Source organism: Rhinichthys klamathensis, unplaced genomic scaffold (genome assembly GCF_029890125.1).
Source record: "Rhinichthys klamathensis goyatoka isolate OS25496 unplaced genomic scaffold, OSU_Roscu_1.1 h1tg000296l_1, whole genome shotgun sequence".
NCBI classification, from domain to species: Eukaryota; Metazoa; Chordata; class Actinopteri; order Cypriniformes; family Leuciscidae; genus Rhinichthys; species Rhinichthys klamathensis.
The window spans coordinates 209,591-233,626 of NW_026606815.1; the positions used below are offsets into that span (position 1 = coordinate 209,591).

General features: G+C 36.6%; 1 protein-coding gene and 1 long non-coding RNA gene across 3 annotated transcripts; one reads left to right on the forward strand and one right to left on the reverse strand.

Moving 5' to 3' along the window:
* Positions 1 to 8,623: 8,623 nt before the first annotated feature.
* Positions 8,624 to 16,497, reverse strand: LOC130103782 (uncharacterized). The gene is made up of 3 exons (XR_008809401.1): positions 16,403 to 16,497; positions 16,007 to 16,181; positions 8,624 to 9,135 (listed from the first exon to the last, which is right to left on the reverse strand). It is a non-coding gene; the product is annotated as an uncharacterized LOC130103782 (long non-coding RNA).
* A 3,983-nt stretch (positions 16,498 to 20,480) lies between these two features.
* si:dkey-3h3.3 (uncharacterized protein LOC100144568 homolog) lies at positions 20,481 to 22,707 on the forward strand. Of its 2 annotated transcripts, none has more exons than XM_056270094.1 (4): positions 20,481 to 20,763; positions 21,073 to 22,092; positions 22,200 to 22,417; positions 22,548 to 22,707. In XM_056270094.1, exons 1-4 carry the CDS (start codon positions 20,746 to 20,748, stop codon positions 22,615 to 22,617), a joined length of 1,326 nt encoding a protein of 441 aa, XP_056126069.1. In that variant the 5' UTR covers positions 20,481 to 20,745; the 3' UTR covers positions 22,618 to 22,707. The 2 variants fall into 2 exon arrangements, with proteins under 2 accessions (XP_056126069.1, XP_056126070.1); XM_056270095.1 differs by having other exon boundaries at positions 20,484 to 20,621.
* Positions 22,708 to 24,036: the final 1,329 nt, after the last annotated feature.

Genomic DNA, 24,036 nt, shown 5'->3' on the forward strand with positions numbered 1-24,036 from the left:
ACATCCTGTTACAATATGAGCCAGAATGTGGAATCCTGGGAGATTTGAATAAAGAATACGGTCAGATTTTCTCTCCACTAGAATCTGAGTGGATAAATGTTTTACATGCCAGTGTTGACCGTTGCCATTGTAATGAGAACTGTGAAGGACACACAGGGATTCACATATAATGTTACAATTAATGATGATATGCTTCAGAAGTGTTGTCATTTTAATTGTTATTTCATGTTCTATTGGCAGTTTTTTATTTTTTTATGAAATGGGGTTTTCAATGTAAACGGCAACAGACAAATTAAAAAATTAAAATCTGAATAGCTATTATAAAAACTTTTGTTTGTATAGCCTAATTTAAACATATATAATATTTTTGACTTGAATAAACCCAGTTATTTTAGAGTATTACTTCACCATATATTTTTTTCACATGCAGCATTTTTTCAGTCTTTATTGTATACGTTAAGAGCTTGGATTGGTATCTTTTTTTAAAAGACAATAAATTAAACAAATGTATAAATGTAAGCCTTTGTCTTTGCATAGACTGACATGTTCAATATTTACTTCAAGGTCAAAGAAACTCCATATGGCAAAGGATCAGAGATGTCATAAAGAGGGAATATGTCAGGGGTTGTAGTTTATTGTGAATCACTGTTGACAGAATTGCTGGGGCAGCATGATTAAAAATTGATAAGGAAACATTCATGCGTTGTGATCTTCCCTCACCATTTTAGGGAGATAGAAATACAGTCTCTGGATGGAGGTTTTTAAAAAGTAAGAGTGGTAATATCTCAAGTTTTGATAAACACATGTAACATTTGCGAGCTTTGAAAGCAACCCAAACTTGCTAGAAGCTAAACCAGAAAGCAGAAAAGTGTTCTCCCCCATGAGCTCAAACGGGGCTGATTCAAATCTCGCACAAAGACACACACAACGATAGTGTCATGCCACCGTTCAAATTCTGAAAGAAAAGGCCTGTTCACACTAAAAACAATATGGTAAATATAAAAATAACTATAACGATAAATGTATAGTGTCCACTATGCGCGCATCTGCCGCTTTAAATGCTCAAGATCATTAAAGCTGCAGTCCGGCATTTTTCCTCTTTGTCGCCATCTCTGTTCGAAATCTGCAATTGCAGTCATTCGCGGAATTATCAACTTTACGTGGGTTGTAGTTCAACACCCTCGACACGTCACAGCGCGGATGAACACAATGTTTGAGGAGAGTGTGCAGCTGTCAGTCACCGCGCCGATGTGGATATTGTCATTCAGAATCACAGATTATTCTTTTTGGAAGTATGACCAACATAACAATTTTCACCGGGAAATGTCATCTGAACTAGTAAGAAACATTCACTTTTGTTCTGGTTCTGACATTGCAGTAAATCGCGCTGATTAAATCTAACAATTGCTTATAAGTTATCATTTCACGCAAAACCGTGCAAAGTAGCTATACTATGTTCTCAAATTGTTAATGTTAACAACGTCAGCAAGCATTGCGTGACTACATCATGTAATGTCCTTCCGATATTATCCTTGTTTTCGCATGGGTCCGGTTGCAGTCTCTTTTTTTCTGTAGCCACTCCGAAGTCCGAACGAAGTCTTTTGCATGTTACAGCGGGTGAGTCTCTAGTTGTCACTGATGATGATCGTCGTTTGAACCTTTCTGGATCCGCCATCAAATTGATAAGTTTAATTATATCAAGTGCTGTGAGAAAAGGCTATACATCTCTACCTCCAACATCCTCACACGCAATATAGCTTATACTAGCCGAGACTCCTTCTTTATGTGTACAGATGTGACGTAATGACGCAAGACATGCTCGAATCTCCCGCGGAAATCCACCAGTACCACTAAAATTAAAAACATTATTACAAGCTTACCGTTTTGCATCGAGCTAAGGCAAGCAGATAGTTTTGAACACTGGCTGGTTATGTATTTTATCAAATATGTATTTTGGATAATTTTTAACCCAAAAAAAGCTACGGACAGCAGCTTTAAGGCCCCGGCGTTCACACCAAGGACGACAACTATAACAATAACGGCACGGATAAACGATATTTTTGGAATCAGAACGATTTTGTTCCAGCTGATGAACGATAAAAACAATGACAGTAGAACGTTATCGTTGGCTGGTACATGTTATAGTTATACTGAACGGATATTTAAAGTCTGGTGGATTCTGATTGGGTGTCATTGTTTTTATCGTTCATGAGCTGGAAAAAAAATCATTCTTAATGTGATTGCAACATAATTGTTTCCCTGTGCTGTTATCATTATAGTTGTGGTGTGTGGACTCTTCACTTTTATTTAGAACCATTTTTAAAACTATATCTCTACTGTTATCGTTATAGTTATCATCCTTGCTGTAAACAGGCCAGAAGAACTGCAAATTACTACGAACTATTTGTTTACTTTTAAAATGTAATGCTTGAATCTTGACATTTACTCAGTGGTTTCGATTTAATTCGAAAACGATAAAGTTTAAAAATTGTTCTAAATATAAAAGAATGACAGAGTCCACCACAACTATAACAATATTAGTATATTCATATACAGACTGGTTAACAGACACTGCATCTACAACGGTTGTTGGGTTTTGTTGGCTCAGTGTGTTATTAGCATTTTGTGTTGGCTGTTGGATTTCAAATGTTGGGAAACATTTAGTAACTGTCATTTTCATGCTGCCTCAAAAAACACCAACAAGGGTAACAACCTAACAATTGGCATGAGTTTGTGTTTGTTGGGGCAGTTTGAACTAAACATACAACAACACATGCATAAACAACAATAATAAATCATTCTCATCATCCATTGTATTCCTTTTGCGTTCCATTCTCATTCAATACTACTAGTAGTCCTTTGTGTACAATGCTGTGTTGTTTCTCTGTCATGTAAAGGCAGTTTAGTGTTTGCTTTTATGAGGTACACATGGCAAAGTGCATGCAAACAGAAGAGTGTAATATGGTAATCAAATTAGCACAACACATCAAAGGTCCTGGCTTTTTACAGCGCCATTTTCAGATCACAATTCACAACAGCAAGAGCCAATACAATAAAGGGCTTGGCAGCGTTAGCGATGATCCTGGCAGAGGACTTTAGAGTGGAGCAGTGTTCAGTGAAAAACATCATATCACTCTAAATCCACTTTCACGTTAAGAACATCTTCTATGAATATTTATTTGGGAATACTGATGAGATGTCAAAAGCAACCATAACACCTTTGGTGATGATGTGGATTTTATATTAAGATGCAACCCAGAAAGCAATAGCCGTCATTTCAACGTCTCGGTTAAATATAGTCCGGCTATGTGTAACCCACTTCTAGCCTAAATAACATTAAATCTGGTTACATGTCATTTTTTACAAATTAACTTGCGAGATGTAAGATTTTCCATCATGTTAGCAAAGTCAACTGTAATTACAAAGTGTTTGGCTTCATTTATTTGCAATGTTCTGTGTAGGCTGTGCGTAGCCACGATTTAGCTCACAGGCTATTTCCCCGCAAGCAATACGCTGATTTCACCATAGACACACTGTAAACCCTAATGCTCAAAATAATTAATTGGTTTGAGTAGGACAAACTTAAATTAAACAAATTAGTTCAGTCAAATTAACTTTTATGAGTATTTAGCACTTTCTTTTTCTTTCAAGTTCACTGAACTGATATATTTTAAGTAAACTGAACTGTTTCGTTGTTTTGAGTTTTATGAAATTATTTATTTTAATTTAGACGAACTTAAGTTTAACTGAAACAGCTGGGATGTCTATTTCCCAGCATGCTTTGCCGATGGCACTCGAAAGGGAGAGTAAATGCTAAAATTAAGTGTAATATAATGTTTTTTTGTGTGTAAGATTAATGTTATGTGTGGGATTTAGTAGTGATTCATGTTTTGTTATGCTAATTTAGAAGAATTTCTGTTAATGTTGGCTTTAGGATAGTTACCATCATGGCGACAAGTGGTGCGTGCAGCTTGATTTGAGAGCAAATAATTCATTTATATTAGTGATGGGAAGTCCGTTTTTTTTCCGCGAACCGGTTCTTTCGGACAGTTCGTTTCAATGAACCGGTTCAAAAAACCGGTTCACCAGTTCTTTTACGTCATCACGTAATGACGCCAATTCTAATATAATATAATAATAAATGTTTAGTTTGACAGTTTTACAATCCATTCGTTGTTTCCAAACTTTAAAATAATACAGTGATAATCCGCTGTGTACCTGTGCGTTTAGTAGAACGCGCATGCGCGGTATCAGCTGCTCGTGCTCAATCTCATCATTTCTCTCAGCACAACATGTCTCAGTTCAGTGAACTGTTGCATTTACTGGAGTAAAATATACCGGTTATATATATAAATATATGGGTTATTTCGATTCGGAGGGACTGTCAGGCTTGTCTGAAAGTGAGTAACTTTAACTTGTGGATCAGCGCTGACGCAAGACGCGAACTGTTTCGAACGATTCAGTCCGATTTAGTGTACTGGTTCGACCGGTTCACTAAAAAGAACCGGTTCAAAAGAACGATTCGTTCACGAACCGGCCATCACTAATTTATATTGCTGTGCTCATACAGCAAGTGTTTCTGTATAACATACTATTGCTAATATGTTAGCATTTACTATGTTAGCAGATTAGCTTTTTAAAGCTAACTAAGTTTATACTAATAAAAGTATTTTGAGTTCTGCCAACTTATTTGGGTTTACAGTGTACTTCATAGATTTAAGTTATATTAACTGAATGGAATTAGTACTATTAACTTAATTTACCCAAGTTATCTTAACAATAAGTTATTGAGTTACTTGAACACAAATCAAATATTTTTTTAAGCTTAAATTGTTTGAGTTAATAAACTTAAATGATTTAAGGCAATCGGTTTCCTCAAACGGTTTGAGTTGAACTAACTCATCAGGTTTTACAGTAAAGAAATGGACACAGCGACCCCATAGACTTCAACGGAGAAAAGTGTAGTCATATCAATTAGAAGCCCTCACTTCCTGATTGCCAAGCGCACTGCGCAGGCTCAAACTAAGCTTGATGACGTAGATGTGACGTGAGCAACTTGTCTGACAGTTGTACGTCTGCTAGTAGTTGTGCCAAGAGGAATCTGAATCATTCCCTTCCGAATCTTGCAGAGACGGAGAGCGTGAGTATTAGATGTCCATGAGCTAGCAGCAGGAGCAACTTTATGACTCTCCATGGGCTTCTCCCTTGACTTTATCGGACTTTATGCCTCCATGTCCCCCCGATTGCGCACGAGCTTCTACTTCTGTCTTTACGGTTATTTCTCTACTATGCGACAGAGTCGCTTGTTATGACGCAATCGTTAGCCTATTTTTACAAAAACTGCTTCTACGGGACCATAACGTAAGATACAAGGTAATGGAGGCTTTTATACATTATCGTGTTTCTTTAGAAATAAACAATGGACAAATCGAGTCTTTAAACGCCCCAGATGTAAAGTTATTCGCTGTCAAAGTGACGCCAAAATGAATGGGAGTCAATGGAATGCTAACAGCAGGTGAAGGCTTGTTAGCCAATGGCGGCCCCCGGGGACACTTCAGTTTCCGGCTGATGGATTACCCACTTGGATTTCACGCAGCCGCCATTTTGAAATGGCTCCGGTGGGAAGAAAACCGTTAGTGTCGCCTTTAATCATAGGAGAGTCACGAATGTGATGGCGTATTGTTGTGTTTAATGTAGAAATTAGTTATTCTAAAAATGTACATACATTTCTTTCATACTTTAGACTATATATACAGTGAAATTCATTTATAAATAAAATTATTTTTTATATATATAATCCAGAACGTAAAAAAAGAAGCAGGAACGAACTATATACATATCCTATGTTGGATATTAACATCCAATAGTGTAAATCGCGGCAGCAGCTTCAGGTTGGTAGTCCAAGGCATTGTTGTCTATCTGTACTTCCGGGGTTCTTCCCACTGGAGCCTCGCTTTCGATTTCAAAATGGCTGCTGCGTGAAGTCAGCGTATAGCAAGGGGGTAATCCATCAGCCGGAAGTTGAAGCTGCCTCCGGGGGCCGCCATTGTAGCTGGCTATCACCTGCTGTTAGCATCCCATTGACTCCCATTCATTTTGGCGTCACTTTGACAGCGAATAACTTTACATCTGAGGCGTCCAAAGACTCCATTTGTCCATTATTTATTTCTAAAGAAACACGACAATGTATAAAAGGCTTCATTACTTTGTATCTGACGTTATGGCCCCGTAGAAGCCATTCTTGTAAAAATAGGCTAACGATTGCGTCATAACCACGGGACGCTCTGTCGCACAGTAGAGAAATTACCGTATAGACAGAAGTAGAAGCTCGTAGGCAATCGTTTACTGTCTATGAGGCAATCGGGTGGACATGGAGGCATAAAGTCAAGGGAGAAGCCCATAGAGAGTTCATTAAAGCAACGGGACAATAAAATGTAAAATAAAATAAATACAATTTAAATAAAATGTGTTTTTCCCCCCTCTGAAATAGCAAAAGGATCACACACTAGCTGTACCTGCTCCAAATAAATAATAGTAATTAAATCAAAATATAAAATCAAAATAAATAAAATAAATAAATTATATAAAACAAAATCAAACCAAAGAAAATAAATCTTATTAAAGTTATGCAGGCACACATTTAACAATAATTCTCAAGTGACAAATAAACTAAATAGATCAAAACTCCATACACATGGAGTTAATCCTGATGATTTCATGAGGCGCCTTTCGTCATGACACTCGCTTTTATTTTCTTTGGTTTGATTTTGTTTTTAATAATTTATTTTATTTAGTTCGATTTTTTATTTTTATTTAATTACTATTATTTAGCTATTTAGAGCAGGTACATCTGTGTGTGATGCTTTTGCCATTTCAGAGGAAAAAAATAATTGTATTTAATTAATAATTTTTGTTTCAGTCCACCTAGAATTATGTTGTTTGGTCTATGAAAAAAAATTGTTAGTTGTGAAATGGTTGAGTATTAACAAAATAGTTTTTTAAAAGTTAAAATTATACTTTATCCATTTGTTGTGTCAAATGATTAACAATATAAATTGAATAAAGCTTTAAACAAAAATAATAATAAAATTAAAACAAAGCTTGAACATTTGATTGAATTGAAAAGCATTTTTAATAGTAGTATATTGTCTTTTGTTAATAGGACAAATAATTATTATATTTTATAATATTTGATATATATATATACATACAGGTGAAACTCGAAAAATTCGAATATCGTGCGAAAGTTATCATTTTGATAATTATGGCTTACAGATTATGAAAACCCCAAATTTAAAATCTCAGAAAATTAGAATATTACATGAAATCAATACAAAAAAGGATTTTAAATACAGAAATGTCGGCCCTCTGAAAAGTATAATCATGCATATGTATATAGTTATATACACTAAATATATTAGTTTCACATTTTAATTTGAATTACTGAATTACATGAACTTTTGCACAATATTCAAATTTTTCGAGTTTCACCTGTATATATACACACAACTATATATATATATATATATATATATATATATATATATATACACACACACATCTTAAACATATCTTTAATTAAATCGTTTAAACAAATATTTATAATAGCATTGTTTTAAACTTTGAAACGTTCTAAAACACAGAAGTAGCGCAGTGCCTGACCACGCCCACTTCCGGCATCAGACTGTCAGGCTGGCGCTGTCATACACTGCTATGACGTATAGTTCTGCGGTTCTCCAGTCGGACCTATCTCGCCCATGTTGGGCTTCAACTCTCTCCGTTGAAATCAACGGGGTCGCTGTGTCCATTTCTTTTACTGTCTATGGCGTATAGCCGTCATTTCACCGTCTCTGTTTTACCCGATATAGTCCGTAACCCACGAGCCAAAATAACCTTGCATTTGGATACATGTCGTTTTGGCCAAAATAACTTACGAGATGTTACAGGCAGCTTCATGTTTGCTGTCACATTCATAAAAAATCTACGATATTATTTGACTGTATTTAATTTTAAATTAAATTAAAATGCAATTACATTTCTCAACCGCTGGATGGCAACAGCCCTACTGAGACATGACTACTGGCAACGCGAGACTTGATAGTTAGTACAGATCACCGTTCTCGCGATCGCGCAAGAAACATTTCTACCATTTTGAAACATTTTAAACGAGCCAGAGCATTGCATTCAGCTGTCGGTTGAAGAGAACAGGTAAAAGACATTCCTACTTTTGTCTTGTAAGTATCTGTGTTTTCGTTTTGACATGTGCTCATTTTTAACAGTGTATCATGTAACCCCATGTTTCCATGTGCCCTTAAACTCGAATGATCTGAATCCAAAGGTGTAAACATGAAACATGTGCAACCTATTATAAAGTGTTATGAATGGTTACTCATAGTTTACAAATAGAATGAGATCAAAGAGAGATATGTTTTATTTTTGTTGTTAAATGTATATTTGAACTAAATTACTACACAATACATTAATGTGTAGCCTACTACATTTCCTCAGAATTGACATACATTTCATAGATCACATTGAAAAGGATTTGGTTGGTGAAGTCCATTATATTCATTATTGTGCTTGTGTTTTGACATTATATCTTTCAGCCACTAGAATCTAACAGTGTGATAAACATCCTTGGCTGTATCTCGGTGAGATGGACATGGAAGCATGGATGTGAATCTGACAGCGGCCCCGCCGTACTAAATAATTGAGTGGGCACTCAGCTGGCTGGGAAAACTTATTAACAGGGGAAAGGAAGCAGATGGTATGAAACTTGTCATTTGGCAAAACAGTACAGAAAAAGTAAGAGAAATTAACTCAAGCAGTCATCACTCCCTATGTCTTGAGTGTTTCGTACAACACTCACAGGAGGTGGGATTACTGTCCGTATCACGGAGGTATTCCCTGTTCACATCTGGACAACTCGTTCCTCGTGTCAGCATTAAAGTTTCAGGCGGCGCGTGGCTGAAGAATCCGAGGCGGTTGTTCTACATACTGGGATCCCTGAAGAAGCACTGCTGGAAGGCAGCCATGGGCAACAGCGTGTCACAAACAGAGTCTCCAGGTGCTGCCCTGGAAAAGACTCGTGTTCAGTTAGCACCTTCAGGGACTCGGAGCGTGTTCACTTTCTTCCTGCATGAAACAAATTGATCGTGTTACAAGAAGATTCGTGTTTCTGTGAAGCGCTTCTAATAGTCGAGGCACCTGCCTAATGATATTATAATATATTTTACGCATAATAGAACAACAGTTGCATGGCTATTGTGCCAGCGGAAGAACTACAACACTGATTTAAGGCCTTCTTTTTAAATGCAATTCAGATCATGGCAACAGTTCATCTAAAGTGCTGGTCTGAAAAGAAAGCCAGCCATGACGCTGACCCCCCTGTGCTACACCTAACCTTCACGGTAATTGCACCGCACTCACTCAAGCACAGTTTGGTTTACACCCATCCACAATGGTGCTTATGGAAATATCTCAATGTGTGGCACACATAATATCTCTTAATTAAAGAATAATTTCAAATGTCCACAACGCAGCTTTTCATGCAGACATGAAATGGCTCTTCTTGTCCCGAGAGACTTGAAGTGGTGTTTTTATCTGACTCTGGCAAAAGTGAGCGTGTGTTTTCATTATGTAGTGGGCCACAAAGGTTGCTAATGGATTTAGAATTTTTGATTGGCATGACTGTTTGCTGCATCTATACAGTTTTAGTTAGAGTTGCTTTGAAAGCATGTCATTCGCCTACTTTGCTGTTAATTAAGAATTCAAATATCATAAATTAAAAAACATGATCTCTTATAAAGTCATTCTGTTATATGCTCTGTTAAGTGTATTTCATCTCTACATAAAATATAACCTAAAAAGGTACAGTTTGTCCAAAACAGTAACTGTTATAGAGATTTTATAAGATTGATTTACAATCGACCTCATCAATTCATGTATACATCCTCCTGGAAATAACAGAGACGCTGTAACATTGTAGCTGTACGAATGGCCAGAGTCTGAGTCTCTGAGTTTGTGTTGATGAGACCTGACAAACAAATGAGGGTCTCTGCATGGCAGGCAGCCACTTATGAAAAAAACAACAGCATCAGCTGCAGTAACTCTTCGACTGCACCTCTTAAAGCATATCCCTTTTGACAGGACTAAGGGTTTGTGTTTTTTTGTCAAGGTCATGCATGCATTTGGCCAGTATTGTGTTTTTTAACACCAGCCATTGTTAGAAAGTATTTATTTTTTTACATACAGTCTCCCTGATTTAATGTCTCTTGCATCACAGGCAGAATACATTCCTCTTACAGTATATAAGCTACCTGTGAAAAATAATTATATACAACTGTTTGTTGGTGAAAATCCTGTTTTCTTTCTACAAAAACGTCTACTAACACTTTGCAATTTGTATAATTCAGTAGCAGAAAGGACATATCAAGAACAAGAATATTATGGTGGAGAAGCAAAGATGTGCATTTTCTTGTAGAAAATGCTTTAAAATTCTCATCTTCATCAAATGAAAATGTGAGCAGCAAGCATTCAAGAATTACTTTCAAGACTTTTAAAATCTGCAACAACAAAAAAAAGGGGGCGGGGGGAGAAAACTAAACATGAAAAGCTGTTTTATGTCTCTATCCACAGTTCCGTATTATTCATATTGTTCTCAAATACACTGGCATCCCACATGTTCTCATAAGCCATTTTATTAACCACTGCAGAGAGAATGTCAAAAGTTTCCCAAGACGAGACTTCCTGTGGTGGTTGTCATGAATTTTGTCCACTTTAAAAGCAGAAAGAGAGGAAGAGGCCCCAGTAATCTTTCATTCTTTTCAGGTGTTTAATTCGTGGAAGTTACTATGGAGACTATCTGCAGTCTTACTGATCTCCTTTACTTAAAAGCTGTCATCAGGGGAAAGTCCATTTGTAAACGTGTCTCCAGCATACTCAGAGGGACATGTACAGCTCCCCTCACAGACTGTCTTAACTATTAGTCTAAACATAACATTTGTCAGCATGTCATTTCAGCACCTTAAAGCAATTGCTTTAAGTTTTTCTAACATGGGATTAGAAGCCAAGGGTGAGGAGCTTTTTTCCCAACAGGAGGATGTCTGTTCTGTATCAGGCTGTGCTCATATATATATATATATATATATATATATATATATATATATATATATATAAAAAAAAAAACTTGACCAGGAACTAAGTTAGAACTTTGACTAATCTCTCGGGATTTGATTGTCTTTTAAAAGGATAGTTCACCCAATATCCTGGCCGTTTATAAGCTAACTGTGTGTGTGTGTGTGTGTGTGTGTGTGTGTGTGTGTGTGTGTGTGTGTGTGTGTGTGTGTGTGTGTGTGTGTGTGTGTGTGTGTGTGCAGTAAAATGTATTAAAAAAAAGAATATATTTTTGAACAAAGGATGTCCAGTTGTAGACCACCTCTAAACCCTCACAAGCCATAAGAGAGGATCAAGACAGTGTTCATTCCCACCGCTCCTCTGATAGCCAGTTGTTATGTCTCACATCCAGCTGTTGCCTTCATCTGTCCATTGACATTGCTTTGAGACTAGACAGCAACATATACGCATGACTTAATGTATTGCCATCCATTAATCTAATGTAACCTTAATACTGTTGTTTGTTATAGATATATAATACATATGCTATTTAGTAATAAATGACCTTTGCCGCAGGGTGGCATTTCGGTAATGCAGTCCGCTCAAACAAACATTTGTCTTTATTTTTAAAAGAGCAATGCAAAATGTTAAAGCATTTCATTCAATTATAAGTACACTGTTTAAAGTGAATATAATATAATAATATAATATAATAGTATGTACATATGTACATTCTAATATAATTATGTACATTATAATAACATGTATGTAACATATTCTATATCAATTGTAAATTATCTTGATAAACAACGATTTCATTCACTATGGTCTTTTATTGATGTGATGATATAGATATAAAAGACAGTTGAGAGTAGAAGTGTAAGATATTAAGAACATATCAGTAAAAGCCCTGCACTATCATCCAGTTTTCCATTTGACATTTCAGATTCAACGGTTCTGTGCACACATACATAATTAGTCCAGCCGTAATAGCGCTTCTGCATGAACCAGACACCATTTCCAGCTGCATCAGCCATTTTCACTTTACATTTTATACTTAGTCTGATGGGCTGATTTTGAATCAAATGAGAGAAACACTGTCGACAAATGCAAATGCATATAAGATTAAAGCTAACCGGACACCCGAGGACTATAACCTTTTAGTGTTATAAAAGTTAGTGTCATATTTTGAGTTTTGAATGAGCTCATTTGAGCAAAATTGAAAAGAAAATGCACAAGTTTGCTGAACTAACAAAGTTCATTTTGATTTAATGCAAATTTTTTAAAGTGTAGATTTATTTGTGTTAATATATAGGCAACTGTTAATATATACTAATTAATAATGGTTAATTGTTTAAAAAAATTAAACTGCGTCTGAGCCACAATGATTGTCTAATTACATTGGAACTAAAACAGAGCTTTCATAATGAATAATAATTAAGTCAACTAATTATCCAGAGAAGAATGATTAGCCTTTCTCTGACACTTAGGAGTCATGTCCACTCAAGTCTGCTTAATCAATATCCCAAACTTCCTTAGATGAAATGGCTACTGGTCACTGCTCATTAAGCAATATTGATCTTTTGTTTAAAAAAAAAAAAAAAAGTTTGGTTTTCAAAATCTCTAAATTTGTGCATACATCCTCTTATTACAATATACTTCACTGTGCTGTGTCTCTTTCCATTTCCTTTTACTTATTGAAAGGAATTTATTTTGGGTAATATGTGGCATCATTCAGTGTTGACCTCCCTGGCATTCATATTTTGTTAAGGCCCATTGTGTGAGATGTTTTGATGGCTGTAGGTGGAAGCCAGAAATAGCATATGGTTCCTCTGAAGACCCATGCATTCTGAGCAAAACAAACCTCACAGGTCATTCTCAGGTGATTCACAATCCAAACCACAGCCATCTTTCTCTCTCTCTTTTCCAAGCACATGCATCTTCTATCATATCCGCTTTAAGGAACTGTCACTGTTGGCTTTGAAGTTTAACACATAAAGGAGGAGGTTGAAAATGTACGATTCTTACACAAGGTGTTTCAAGTATGGAAATCATGGGAATCTTCCATATTTCATCGTTGGGGATCAAATTATATAGACATTCTAAGATAGAGAGATAGCAACGCTAACCCTGACAGTCACATTACAGGTTGACAGTGAAAACTGTTCCTTTGTGGTATGTCTCCTGTCACGTAACAATGTTTCAAGCCATTCCCAAGGTAACAATCAGATGGATTTGCCTAAACTCAAGGCTACTTCTCTTAGATTTAATAGGCTTTGGATCTCTTCCTTAGTTTACTAAAGTATCCGGCTCAGTTTAATATGGGATTCAGATGATCCTCAGATGTTTGCCTCGTTTGTATTTACATTAAGCAGCTCTTAAAGCGCACACAACATTTTGAGTCCTCATAGGCTTAAAAATGTACGGCATAATCTACACACTGCTCACAGCTTTGACCTGAATCTAAACGTGAAACATTTGGACAAATGGCATGTTATTCAGTAATGCAAATTAGTGTGTGTTTTTAATACAAATATATGTAAAGGCTATTATTGTCTCTTAAGAAAAAAAGGAAAACAAAAAGCAAGCATGTTTTTCATACATTTTAATCAACACAAAACAGGAATCTGTTGTGCTTCAAAAACAGTTGTGCTTCAAAAACTGAATTAAGTGTTTATGATAATTAATAAAATGTTCAAAAGATGCACAATAATAAGCCAGTCATGCTAAACTAGTCCTAGCTAATAGCATTGTCCAAAACATGACAATTACTGATTTGTTTTTATCAGCATAGGAGTAACAATAGCATATTTAACAGAGCATGTTTATGGGGCGTATTTGGCTGACTTCAGAAAAAAAAAAAAAAAACATAAATATGTATACTTATCTCAATTATTCTCATGGACCTCTTTTCCAAATTTGGGGGGGGGGGGTGTTTGACAGCAAGGCAAAACAACAACATAATTAAGCAGCCCCCCCCCCCCCAACCCCCCCTCCCTCACCGCACTGCCCCTGTCATATTTAGATCAGATTAGCTGTCCCTCTTTGCTGTCTGTTGTCTATCCTGCTTATAGTATCCATTGTCTGACACCAATATTTAGTCTGGTGTGATGTCTACATCAGGAGGTCATCGTGGACTTTGTGTAGAAAAATATTGTTATGCATTATGTGCAAAAAGAAAAACTTATTTCAGACAGCAAATTGAGTTTCTAATTGTGTCTTCTATTTAATATTATAGTGCAATAAATAAATCAAATAAATGCAGTAATAACAAATAGACCAAATAATATCCTATCAAACCTCAATTTTTAAGTTTACATTTTTAATATTTGACTATGCATGGATGGAAAGTAACTTTATTCTGATGTAATTTATGTACAGAAAATGGTTTAGAGGTATAGACGACGGTCTCCCAGTCCGCGATAACATTTAGGCTGCAGGGTTGTGAATATCACACAGAAGGGCGTCTTGATCTGTATATGCATTGTGGCGGCCTGGATGCTTTCAAGCAGCCGAGTTTTCGTGATCAGATTATGAATTGTACTTAATCCTCCCCGATCTGCCGACGTCTTTCTTGGTTCAATATTACTAATGTACATTATATTGGCTGCTTTTGACAGATGTCTAGATCTCCCTCAATCCGATTCCACATAATACTTTCACTGCCATTAAATCCACACGGGTGGCCTCTTTGAGATCCGTGCTATCTGAGGACTTGTTCTGTCGGGCTGGATGTGCTTGGACTGGGGCAGTGCTTGATCTTTTCCGCAGTGATGCATGCGTTTGCAGACACAGTGTCTTGCTTTTAGCAACGCTGTGATTTCCAGCATTTTGCGCAAATCGATATGAGGGAGACATAAATCTGCCAGCGTGTCAAGACGAATGTAAATAATGGTTCAAATGGAACAGAACATGTTCCTTTTCTTATGCGGATATTTCCGTAGAACCTGCTAGAGACATAAATAGGCTAATATTTAAATTGTTAATAAATAACATACCATTAGCATATTATTATTATTAACCTATATTGTTGTTGTTTAATCAACAACCAACATTTAAAGTTTATTATTTTAATATAATTTAAATAAGTTTTTTAGCTAGTATTCAAGACTAAAACTCAAATTCTTTTTTTAATATGAAGATTAATGAATAATAATATATATTTTTTTAAAACTCAAAACCTAAGCAGTAAAATACAACAATTGGCTATTCACATTTTATTTGATAAACATTTGAATAGCTATTAATTCTAATAATATGAACCTTAATATTAAGTATTCTTTAACTCTTAACTTATAAAATATAGATTATTATTTAGCCCTTATATAGCCTAGACCTAGCTATTATTATTTAACATAGGCTATTCCACAAAAATATTATGCGCGCTCAATAACGCCGTGCTATTTTACCGTTTTATTTTGATATGTTCAAAGTGAATACAAACGAAACAATTTCTGGATATTTTAATAAATTTAGAATAAAGAGGAACAAAGAAAAAAACTCCTATTATTAAACAGCCTACTGATATATGTTTAAATAATGAGAAACGTGCCTTGTCAAATAGCTAGGCTATATCACTGTAATAGAGTGCGGGGAAAATAAACAACATTATAACTTTTTTTTTCACAGCATAGTCAAACTTTTTTTTCTATTTATTTTTTAAATCTAAACAAATTAAGTCGCAAAATTAAGTCGAATTAAGTACAAAATATTTAGTCGCTTTAATTTAAACAGTTTCGTGCGTATTATGAAATTAACTGGGGTTAAAAATAGCCTAACTAAAAGCGCTTCCTAACTAAAACTAACTGAAACATTATAAGCGAGCAAAAGATGAAGCTATCCCCGACTCAGAAGCAAAATCTCTACTTGCTCGATAGGCAGGCATACATACTGTGATGAACGGGAGCCCCGTTCGGCTGCTGTCCTCCTGTTTTCACAAATGTCCCAAACAGTCGTTGACAAGTCGTCTTGTACGGACACATAATTTGTGTCATGTGCAGGTGGCCGATTGTGTGATATCCGACAGGAGCATTTCAATGGTGAAGCCTCACTCCAATTAGGGTAGGCTACCCTTTAAGAAATTCATGTTAGCCAGAGTAAAAAATAAAAAATAAAAAAAAACCTTAAACGCATAGAAATATATATTTTCCCTCCCATTTACAGCCTTAAGTTTAATGCAAATGAACCCAAAAAGCAGATGACAGTGCAGAAGAAATGTGGGTTTGGGGTGACAGTTGTGTCTGCGTGTGAGGAGCCTGTGTCATGAAGTAGCCTAAGTGCTAGCCACATTTCCCCCTGGTCAGAAAAGCAAAACATTAAAAGAAGGTGTTGTAACAATCGATTTTGGAATGAATTTGCTTGATGCGTGTTGTCGAAATGAAAGTCTAACTGCAACCTTTTTTCTTTTTTTTTTTCTTTTTTTACTAAAAAGCAGATCGGGTGTTATTGGTTTGTCACAAGCCCGAACTCTTCTGCCATCTAGCGGTCAAGCAAAAAGAGGATGCTTTGTTCGTTAAGTTATTTTGAATGACTCTACTGTCATCTAGTGTAATTATGTAGAACGTCGTCTGGGGAACGTCTGAAAGTGTGCATCTCTACCCTGCTAGTGTGAACTTCACAAGTCTATTCTCTGGATTTTTTTAACAATCGGTTTAATTCTGAATTGTAGTCTTTATACCCATTTAAAGGGTCTGATTATTTAGGTACAGCAGTGTTCAGTGTTGTTTAGGGTCAGGCACTGGGCAGAGGTTCTGGTGGTGTTCTTGTAAGGCAGGTGGTCTCCAGTGATGCTGGTGGGCCTCTCTGATGATGTTTCACTGGAAACAGGGGTCCCTAGTTATATCTTGGAGGGGGAAGGGTTTCCGACAATATGGGCTTCTGCTGAATGTGTGGTGGTAGTGCTGTTAAAGGGTTTAGCTGCTGTCTTGTTTTCAATATTATGTATCGGCATCATGCGTACATCTTTCAGTGTTTTTCAGTGTACAATAGCACTGACTATAAGTATTTGTTTGTGGATAGAGAGTGAAGTTCACCTTTAGCTGATTTGCTCAACCTGAAGGAACACATTTTCACATCTTTTTAATGGAGTAGTAGAATTTAACTTAAATCCAAAAAAAAAGGAAATATCATGGCTGAGAAGATGGTCAGTGTTGCTTCCAGTCATTGTGTTCTTGTGTTATCAATGTTTACCTTCAAAGAAAGACGTCGCAGCCATCATTGTTTTGCATCAAAATGGCCTCATGCAAGGAAACTGCTGCAAAGAATATTGCACCTGAAAGAACCATTTACCAGATCATCAAGCACTTCAAGGAGAGACTTCAGGACGTCCCAGAGTGTTACTGAATCGTGACACTAACAGTGCAGAGCTGCTCAATACTGGCAGCAGGTGGTGTGAGTTCATCTGCACACACAGTGAGTGAGGCAAAGACTTTTGGACCACAGCCATGGTGTCAAGAAGGGCAGCAAAGAAGCCACTTTTCTCCTAGAAATACATGAAAGACAGACTGAAATTCTGCAGGAAGTATAAGTATTAGACTGCGGAAGGCCAGTCCTGCCTGGATACATTTACATACAGCCAATTGACTATTGTCGCCAGGATGTATCTCCTCCAAAGAACGGTATCAAAACGTCCTGCAAGAGTAACTTCTCCCAACGATTCAGGAGCAATTTGGTGATGATACACATGTGTATTTTCCAGCATAATGGAGCAGCATGTCACAAGGCAAGATTGATAATGAAGTGGCTTAGAGATCATTACATTGAAATGTTGGATCCGTGGCCAGGATCTTAATCCCATTGAGAACCTGTGATCAATCCTCAAAAGGCCAGAGGACAAGCACAAATTGTCAGTCAGGATTTGGCCCAGAAGCTGATATTCAACATGCCAGAGTGAATTGCAGAGGTTATGAAGAAGAAGGGTCAACACTGTAAGACACTTTGCATGAATTCTTTTTGCTCTTCTGCCAATAACAGCCTTTACAACTTATGAAATGCTTACTGTTATTTTCCAGTGTACCATAAAACGTGAAAAAATACTGAAAGCAGCAACTATGCGAAACAAAATTTGTCAGTGCTAATAGTTTTGGCTACAGCTGTACATTTAATACAATTGTGAGAGATCCATAACTCTCTTGTCAGTCTGTTTTAGTTTTTGTGGTTAGCCTATGTTTTTGTGTAATTTTTCCTGCTTTTTTTGCAATTTTAAAATAAAGCTATTTAAAATTGAGCTCAATTTCCATCCATCCACCAAACCGCTTGTTCTCTGTAGGGTCGCAGAGAGCCTATCCCAGGATCTCGGGTCGCGGATGTTGGACAACCTGGACAGATGGCCAGTCCATCACAGGTGAGATAAATTTGTCCAGGAAAATTATTCTCAGGTCAGCATATGGTATCTCTTGTCAGATGATGACAAAAAATGTACTTGGACAAAACAGAGTCTGGGGAAATATAGCTGGGAAGGAGAGTAAAATCATATTGAGTTGGCGGTCTTCGTAACTAAATGCGCCTCTAACTCCCTCTTGTGGTGCTCTGTAAATGTTTTTCTAATTAGTTGCCTATCTACTAAATGAGGAATGCATTTTCACTGTAACTTTTGGTACTATTACAATCAGGGTGTATTATTTGGGCTTTATGATTTATAAATTACTCGTTTGTTGCATTTTGTTTAACTTCATCCTCAGTAGCCTGTGCATTACAGTGTACTCAAAGAAAAATCTGTCATTTTCACAAATTAAATTCATGCTCTGATATATAGAACATTTTTTTTTCATTTGTTACAAAAATACTTCCATTGCATAATCCCTTGCAAGTGGCATGCAATATGCACTGCAATAACACTGACTTCTGAATAAATAAAAACTATATTTTGATAAACATCTGGCAGCTTATGTAGTTCATTTGTAATTTACTCCCACTTTATGAACACAGCAAGAGCGGCTCGTAGGAATGGGTATAATATTTTTTCCATTACAAGACCATACTTTCAAGGCCGCCGATAACAATACCAATACCTACTGATCTTTAAAATTATTTGTAAGAATAAAATGTGCACCTAACATTATAGATTTGAAAACCATGTTTTTTTTTGTTTTTTTTGTACATTAAATAGGTCTAACTGCCAATTATTAGATTGTTTTTGTTTACACTCAGAAGAATTGTGGTAAAATTGTCCCCTTGCTTCTCACTGGGGCAGTAGGCCTAACCTCAAAGGAAGGAACCATGTTTTCCTGCACACTTGGGCTATTTTGAAAATGCAGTCTCAGGTTGCAGATTTTGGGGTACTTTTTTAATGTACTGTGGTCTCCGAAAAGCTTCTTTTTAGACAAATAAAAATGAAATTAGATCCTTTTACTAATGTGCATCGATCCTTGGAATGAACTCTGGCAACCTGGAAAACATTGAAACACTGAAACATAGGAATTTTAAGGGAGGTTAATTGAGTTTGGCATTGTAGAGTTATTGCACATTGAATCTTGTTTAGACAAAATAAGATTTAATGTGGAGAGAAGGAGAGTGAATGAAGAGAAAAGTGTATGTAGCCTATTAATAATGGTCTTGCAAATTTGGGACAATACGTGTTTTAAGGCAAAAATTTACAGATATAGCATTCTATGGATAGCTATGTCACTGACAATGTTATTCATGTTTAGGCCTACAGACCTTAGTCAATAGCACCATTCATTTCTGACCGGAATGAAAACGAGGCTGTGAGGGATAGAATTACAGTCTGTTAAATGTGTTGTTTAACAACATACTGATTGTTCAGCTTACAAAATGTTTTTCAGAGGTAAAAAACTCACAGTTGACCAAAACTCCATAAAACAAGTTGTGAGTTGTAAAATACATATAGGACCTTTACAGTGCGTGCCATTCCGACTGAGTCTAACCTGACTAAGGTCCATAGCTCACATTTTAAACTGAAAATTAACAGAGTAACAAAGACAAAGTAAAAGAAATAAAAGTAGGCTACCAAATAAAAAAAAAGATTAAGTAAATTATTAGAATGAAATAGTACAGATTAACTAATTAAAAATGCACTTACATTTAAACAAATCTAGCTATAGTCAAATCAAATATTTTGAAACAGAATAAACAAAATCAAAACTTTATTTTATGGTTCTTTCATTTATAATAGAGAGGCCATATCGGGTACGGAGACTGCATGGCGACAAGTGTCAATTGATGGCTGTATCCAGGCAGGACAGGCCTGCTTCAATTTATTGACACGTTAGGTATCATGTAGCTTTGTGTTGGCCCACTGTCTTTGACTTTGAAAACCCGTAAATAGATTTGAGTTGGCTTTATGCTGGACACTTTTCTGGGATCTGGCAACCCTGAACATACCCTGAGCGCCAATTACTGCGCATGAGTTCCTGAACTTCCTGCTTCAAAACTGAAACTAAAGCGCAGCGTTTACGTTCAAAAGGTGATAACATTGTTCTGAGTGACACTGTGATATTGGACCAAAAGAAGCACTCTTTATATTGTGCTTTTCTTTTGAAAAGAAGGTATACTTTTTTTCTTGAAACACGTTTCTTGACGGTTACGATAGAGGCTTGCTTTTTGTATACTGGATAGGCCTACTATTGATTTCCCTGACAACTGAAAGACACCATCGGCAGAAATAAAGAGATGGCGAGCCCGCAAAAGGTAAGTTTGTTAACAGTCATGCTAAAACCCCTTTAACTGTGTTTTTCTTTATTATTTATGGCCTTAATGTCAGGGCAGTAAGTTTCATATAAAAAAAAAACTTTCATTATTAGGCTAGCTTGACTATTCTGCGCATATAGGTGTAGCCTAAGCTATTATGAGGTTCTTAAAGCCTGTTTATAGTATTTTGACAAACGTGGCGACAGTTTGATAAATTTAAGGTGTTAAAAACTCTTACATTTGATTGTCTGCATATACCCTGTTAATAAGTCAGCTATGATTAGGCTATTACTTTCAAATCCATTGCAGATATTTACTGAAGTGAGACTTAAGATTGATCCAGCCACCATACCGCCAAATTCAGTTTCAAGCATTCTTCACGGCAAGACAGTGACACTTAGAAGTGATGGTGGATATACAGTTGCCACCGGGTCATTCCAAGATATTGAAGATATTCATAGAAAGTGTATAACTACACGACCAACATATGATGGAAGTAGTAATCTAAGACAAGAAGAGATGCGCCTGAGGGGCCACACTGCAGCAGGTCTGGGACAAGCTCAAAGTTACTCTTTAGTAGTTCAACCAGTTCAGGTTGATGAAGTTATAATGCATTACATACAAGAAAAGAAATCTAAGGAACTTCACATAATAGAAAATAGGAATGGGGTTTCCATAAATCAGTCCACAAGTCATGTGACTTTTACGTCCAAGACTGGTAAGAACATACAAGCTCAATTTGCACGAGAACAGTTTATAACATTATATCAAAAGACTGCAACAGGGCTGCAAACTAGGACATACGTTTACAGTCCAAATATCATTGCACTTTGCAGTGCAGAGTTTCCAGAACTCTTAATCAATTCAGATCAAAAGCGTTTGGAACTGACCGGCAGCTTCATTATCCTTGAAAGATTAGACACATTTTTGAATGGGAGTGCACAGCACAGAATGGGAACAATATATCCACAGCACCAAACCCCAAGAAAAACAAAAGACGATGACATACCTTACAAGCAACCCGTGACACAAGAAAAATCAACGGACCCAGCCAAAGATGAGAAATGTCCAATTTGTTTGGATTCAATCAAGACACCTGATTGCACAGTTTTAAGTAAATGCAAGCACAAATTTTGTAAAGACTGTTTGGCTAGGGCTTTCCAGTTGAAACCAGCCTGTCCGATATGTGGAGAGATATACGGCGATCTTACAGGGACGCAACCAAAAGTAGGAACCATGACTGTCTCAAGGGACAGCTCTTCTTTACCTGGATACAGAAAATATGGAACTATCGTAATTACCTACCATATACCAAGTGGACGTCAGGGGGTGAGTATGAATGCAATGAAGTGTAAGACATTCTTCTGCTTTGAGCTGTTCAATATAACAACAATCAGTTACACCTCAGAGTCTTTTGATTACCTCATACTCTGCAGAATGAACACCCAAACCCAGGCATGGAGTACATGGGGGCGTCCCGCATAGCTTACCTCCCTGACTCAACAGAGGGGAACAACGTACTGAAGCTTCTGCGGAGGGCGTTTGACCAGCGACTCACTTTCACTATTGGATGTTCATCTACCACTGGAAAGAACAATGTGGTGACCTGGAATGACATTCACCATAAGACGTCTCGTGACGGAGGGCCAACGCAGTAAGTAAACCGTTTGGGTGTTGTCAACATTTTCTGGTGGTTACCTCATCTCAAGCCCTTTTAATTATCAGCATCGTTTAATCTTGATTTATAAGCCATATGTGTTGTAAATATGCTTTTGTCTTTGTAGTTATGGTTACCCAGATCCAGACTACCTGAAACGAGTACAAGATGAACTGAAAGCAAAAGGAATTTACTGATTTTATGATCTTAACTTTGTAATCAATACAAACACTATATGATTATAACCAACCTAAAGTAAGGTTATATTGCAGTCTCATGATGACCAGCCATTTTAATTATTATTTTTTACAGCCACTTTATATGTTAACACAGTTTAGGATGTACTGTATGAATTGCCATGTTTTAGTTTGTACCATTGTTTCACTCATGCTGCTGTATGGGATTAAAGAGTAGGAGAAGACAATCACATTCTGTTTCAACTGTAAACCTTATAGTTTCATGTCAATACAATAAAGGATCACATCTACAGAAATTAGATTTTAAAGGCACAGTATGTAAGTTTTGCTGCTAGAGGTCACTTAATCAAAACAATAATAAAGGTGTAGTTTGATGATGCCGTGAAAGAGTGTGGAATCATGGGAGTTGTCACCTTCACCTCCACAGCTGATGGAAAGCAATCAGCTGATGAAGCGAATGCTAATGAGAGACACCTGCATGTCACGTCTCCAGTCCCATGGAGGAACTCCGGAGCTTTTATTATCCTTATAAGCGGCAGTCTGCCGCTCCTTTCATTTAGTTGTTTATTGTTACTTTACGATTAAAGTTACGTTTAACATTTGTCAGTTCCCTTTTTTCCTCCCTGATATTGAATTACTCTTCATACAGGTCACTTTATTTGACAAATTAAAAATGTGGGGTAAGGCAGCTCTGACTTGGTCAAAACAATCATACGAAAATACATTTGAGTAAGTTATGTTATTACTCTACTACATTGCAGTAAGCTAGATCGATATGAGAATATCATAGATGAAAACGGGATGAATTGTGTTGCTAAAAGGAATGCAATTAATAAAAATAAAAAAATTGTATGATAGAGAAAATGCTGCATTACAAATAAAGCTCTTATTTTGCTGTTAGCCACTTGACAGGATAGCATTGTCTCTGAGGCACATGGTACAAACATGTTACTCGCAATAAATCAAGAAAATGAGATTCAAACAATAAGACGAACCGTTTTGAGCTATATAACAAATGATTCGTTTTCTGTTGATAAAGGTATCCAAACAGTTGCTCGCCTGTCTAATAAAACATCTTAAAGCATCTTTGGTGCTTCCATGGATTCTACGGAAGTAAAACCAGAAAATCGAGAGTAATGCTGATATGACGTCACTGACAGGCAACGCAATGCAATGGGCCGTTACACTGGTTAAAATTGCAGATTTCACTTTGCAAGTGGATGTCAACTTATTCTACCAACCCTAACCCCTTATTCTACTACCCCTATCCCTAATATTCTACTAATACTCTGAGAGTTAGTTGAATGTAGGTGCAATGTTACTTAAAGTCAACAGAATGTCTAAAGGTGAACATCAAAATAAAGTCTAACTGACTTACCTGTGCCAAATGTCCAGGCTTTCGGCCAGTTAAAGTCAATG